The sequence below is a fragment of the Pelodiscus sinensis genome, chromosome 22 (assembly GCF_052426305.1).
Source record: "Pelodiscus sinensis isolate ZL-2025 chromosome 22, ASM5242630v1, whole genome shotgun sequence".
NCBI classification, from domain to species: Eukaryota; Metazoa; Chordata; order Testudines; family Trionychidae; genus Pelodiscus; species Pelodiscus sinensis.
Window position 1 is genome coordinate 23,541,828 of NC_143073.1, and position 4,287 is coordinate 23,546,114.

General features: G+C 52.9%; 1 protein-coding gene across 1 annotated transcript; it reads right to left on the bottom strand.

Moving 5' to 3' along the window:
• Positions 1–292: 292 nt before the first annotated feature.
• Positions 293–1,574, bottom strand: LOC142819690 (chemerin-like receptor 1). The gene has a single exon (XM_075908235.2). The coding sequence runs from the start codon at positions 1,145–1,147 to the stop codon at positions 293–295; it is 855 nt and encodes a 284-aa protein (XP_075764350.2). The 5' UTR covers positions 1,148–1,574.
• Positions 1,575–4,287: the final 2,713 nt, after the last annotated feature.

The following is a 4,287-nucleotide window of genomic DNA, read 5'->3' on the forward strand; positions in this document are numbered from 1 at the left end:
CTCGGCTAGATGGCAGAGGCTGTTGTTGAATATTTGTTCCCCACGTAGGTTCTGTCAGACTGTGATCATCCGCCCATCAACTTCTCTTTGTTCTGCTAAATAGATTTTGCTGCTTGTGTCTCTCACTCTGGGACAGGTTTTCCGATCCTTTGATAATTCTTGTGGCTCTTCTCTGAAGAAGGCCAAACAATTCACTTGCTAAAAAAAACAATATTGGGATCAAGAGGAAGTTACAGATCCCAGCAAACAGAATCTTTTCTCCCTGCAAATACCAACAATTTAATCCATTCTCCTAGACAACCGTCTCTGACCCTGAGTGGTCGGTCCTGTGGGGATTGTGAGCACATTGCGGGTACCTCAAAAACTCTTCCTCCATGGTGAGGTAGAAAATGGGGTTGAGGCAGCTGTTGACATATGTGAAGACACAAGCAAATGCACTTCCTATTCCCAGAAGAGGCCAAGGATGCGTAGCTGAAATCCACAGGAAGTAGAAGACGTGATAGGGCAGCCAGCAAAGGAAAAAGGTCGGGATCAAGCCGAGAAGGATCTTGAGGGGCTGGTTGGCCTGGATCAGTCGGTTCCTTCTCAGCCTGGAAGCTTGAAGAACGTAGACGATTGAGATCAAGATCAAGGCTAATGGGATCAGAAACCCAGCCAGGAAATGGATCGTGATGGCGGCCTTCACCCCCCCTTCGTCCAGTGGGAAATTCATGCTGGTGATTGCAGGTGGAATGAGGAATTCATATCGCGAGCTGAAGCCAAGAGACAGGGCCCATGTAATGAGAACTCCCCAGAAGGCCAGGCAGGGCGTGCGGCATTTCTGGGCCCACTCAGGCTGTGCCGCGAGGATGCAGCGATCGATGCTGATGGCCGTGAGGAGGAAGGCGCTGGAGAACATGTGCAGGGAGTTGATGGAGCTGCTCAGCCTCCTGGCCCAGTCCATGTCCTGGATGAAGATGGAGGTGAGTCTGAGGGGCAGGCAGATGATGAAGATAAAATCGGACACGGCCCGTTTCAGGAACCACATGGCACTGGCCGTCCTCTGCTCACGGCAACCGGTGATGAAGAGGACGTAGCCGTTCAATGGCGCCCCGGCGAGGAAGGCCAAGCCATAGAGCACTAGGAAGAAGATTGGGAGGAACTCCATTCTTGGAGGGGCTGTCGTCACAATATGGCCTCCTTCTCCTCAGGGCTGGGTGGGGGAGGGGCAGACGTTGGGTTGAGGGAAGGAAGGGAGAGGAATGATAACGCCGCCGGGAGAGGACAGGGACAGAGAGAGAAACGCCGAGTTTATAATTTCCCAGACCTAGAGCTCAACTAAGATCGAGTCCTTATAGGGCAAGGGCACCAGTGGTACAAACAGGAGCCAGGGACCGCAGGGGTCACCTACCCTAACCCCCAGCCAACCTGCCGGATGCGTTGTGTCTCTCCTCAGCCTGAGCGCGGTTCTGTTTTACACGTTACCAGAGGTTTTATATGAAACCAAACATTTTAAAAATAGTTGGACAACTAACAACGTGGCCTTGTGCCTCAGTTTCCCCTCCACACATTTGTCTGTTTAGGGCATGAGCTGGCTGTGGGTCCATGCAACCCCTCTCCCGAGCTAGGAGAGGTTCTAAGGAGCTAACCTCTAACAACGGGGCCCAGAAATAACTTCACCCGGCTCCATCCAGGGAGGATGAGGGAAGGGTCTGGGGGCAGCAGGGAGAGGGGAGATCCAGGGGGCTGTGTTGGAAGGGAGATATAAGGAGGCAGTTGGAGAGTGTCCTTCATTTCCTTACCTGTGTCTTGGGGGGACGCAGCGTCTCCCGTCTCCGACGTGATGCCTCAGGCATCTCCCCCAGACTGGTTCAGCTCAGAGCAGGGAGCCGTTCACATGAGGGGTGTATCGAGGGGGGGGGGGGATTGTGCAGGTCACCGGATGTGGCTGGGTCTGGTCACATCAGGAAGGCCTCAGCCCCCGCTGCTGCATGCAGACGTCATGAGAACACAAGCTCCCTCCTGCTGGGGCCTAGCAAGGTGTCTGCATTCGGTCGCCACACTGGGGTGCGGGGGGGGGGGCGCAGGGCCTGTGACAGCCACATCCAGCCAACTCCACAGATGGAGGTCCCAGGAGCAGAGACAACAGCTGGACTTTGTACCCACCAGGGCCTCTTAGCTGGGGAATGAGACCAGAGCCCCCTCGCCCCCCAGAACTGGCCATTCGGATTCTGAGCCCGGCCTCTGCTGCAGGGATCCCAGCTTGGCCCAGCCAGCACTGAGGAAATGCTCGCGCTGGGCTACAGACCACAGAAACCACAGCCCAGCCTCTTACCTGCCTGTGTCTCGCCTCCGTTGCCTGCAGGCCCCAGGCCTCGGGCACGTTTCGGTTCAGCCTGAGCTCCCAGTGCAGCCGGGCTCAGGCCAACCTGGGACCCCGAGCCGCCTTGTGACACCAACACCAGGCGCTGGGGCAGACCCGGGGCAGGGAAGGTGAAGGGGGACGCGGTTGCCAGGTGTAACTCCCTAGAGAGGGACAAGGACTGGCAAAGGGCTCTTCGCTCCACACACAAAGGTCTGACTCATCCCAGAGGGGCAGCTGAGGCCAAGACACAGACTGACACAGGGCCAGGCCAGAAGGGACCATCTCAGCCTCTCGTTGGATTCCTCCTGCAACCCACAGAACCCCCGAGCTAACTCCTAGCCAGGCCTGTCAGGAGACACCCAGCCCTGCTTCAAACATAACCCGTGATGGACAAGCCACCACCCCTGTGGGTACTTTGCTCCCTGGCTTAATTATGCTCCTCGTTAAATGATGCCTTATTTCCAGTCAGAATTCGTCTCGCTTCAAATTCCAGCCATTGGACCAGGCCAGACTCTCCTCGGAGGGACGGAAGCGCCCGTTGTTGAATATTTCTTCCGTGTGTCGACAGTTATTGACTGTGATGAAGCTTCTCTTTGGAAAACCCAGCCGAGTGTCTCAGAGGTGGGCGTGTTTTCTGGTCCCTCCATCGGCCTTGTGGCTCTTCTCTGAAGAAGTCGCACAGGGCTGACAGGGAGGGTAGTAATCCCTGGGACCGCTTCTCAAGGATCATGGCAGATTGTCCATCACTGGCAGGTTTTAAATTTGGCAAAGATCTGGGGTAATTCCATGAGGAATTAATTCCAAGTCATTTTATGGCCTGTGTTGTGTAGGAGGACAGATTCAACTGTTACAAAGTTTCCTATCTGGCCTGAGAGGCCATGAATATGTGACCGTGACAAAGAACTTGGAAAGCAATCCTGACTCAGGGTACGTCTACACTAGCCCCCTAGATCGATCTAGGGAGGCTAATAAGGGCGACCAGAATTGCAAATCAAGCCCAGGATTTAAATATCCCAAGCTTGATTTGCATGTTCCCGGCCAGTCGCCATTTTAGAAATTGACTAGCCCGAAGTAACTGCCCGCTTCTACACGCGGCAGTGAAACGGGTTTCCAATTTAAAGCCCTAAATCGAATTAGGTGGTAAACCTCATTCCACGAGGAATACCACCTAGTTCAATTGAGGGCTTAATTCCGGAATCCCATTTTACTGCTGCGTGTAGAAGCGGGCAGTTACTTTGGGCTAGTCAATTTCTAAAATGGCGACCGGCTGGGAACATGTAAATCAAGCTTGGGATATTTAAATCCCGGGCTTGATTTGCAATTCCGGTTGCCCTCATTAGCCTTCCTAGATCTATGTAGGGGGCTAGTGTAGATGTACCCTAACTAATGTTGATGGGTGTTTTGCTGTTGGCGTGAATGGGGCTCAATTTCTCCTTTGGGTTTTGACCGATGTCTGCATATTGTGAACAGGAGATGTGAAAGAGACATACTCAAGACTTCTGCTAAATGGTTGTGATATAGCATGACTATTTCTGAGAATCCAGACTTCACACAACACCCTCCAAACCACAGAGACACAAAACAGGCTGCTCTAGAGGGTCACCCCTCCTTAGCTGGGTTGTTGCAGACTGAATTATTGCTGTTCCCCCACAGAGCTTTGCTCTTAGAACCAGAAATCCCTCAGGGTTTAAAAGGACAGCTTGTCCGTGTGGCGTAGTTTTCAGTACAACACGGGAGACAGGAAGCGTTGAGGCTGGCTGAAAATAACCACAATCCTGCAACGGGAAGAAATGGAAGAGCCACCCTGGAAGATCCAAACACCCAAACTGCAGACACCAAAAGACACAATTTTAACAATAGTTACTTTCAACCATTTTCAGAAAATGCCACTGAAACCAATTCTAATTAATTCCTCCCCCCCAAAAAAAGAAACTCGATGTATG

Bases quoted from the DNA above. Each gene is read 5' to 3' on its own strand.
- LOC142819690 (XM_075908235.2), bottom strand. From the start codon at position 1,147: ATGGAGTTCCTCCCAATCTTCTTCCTAGTGCTCTATGGCTTGGCCTTC.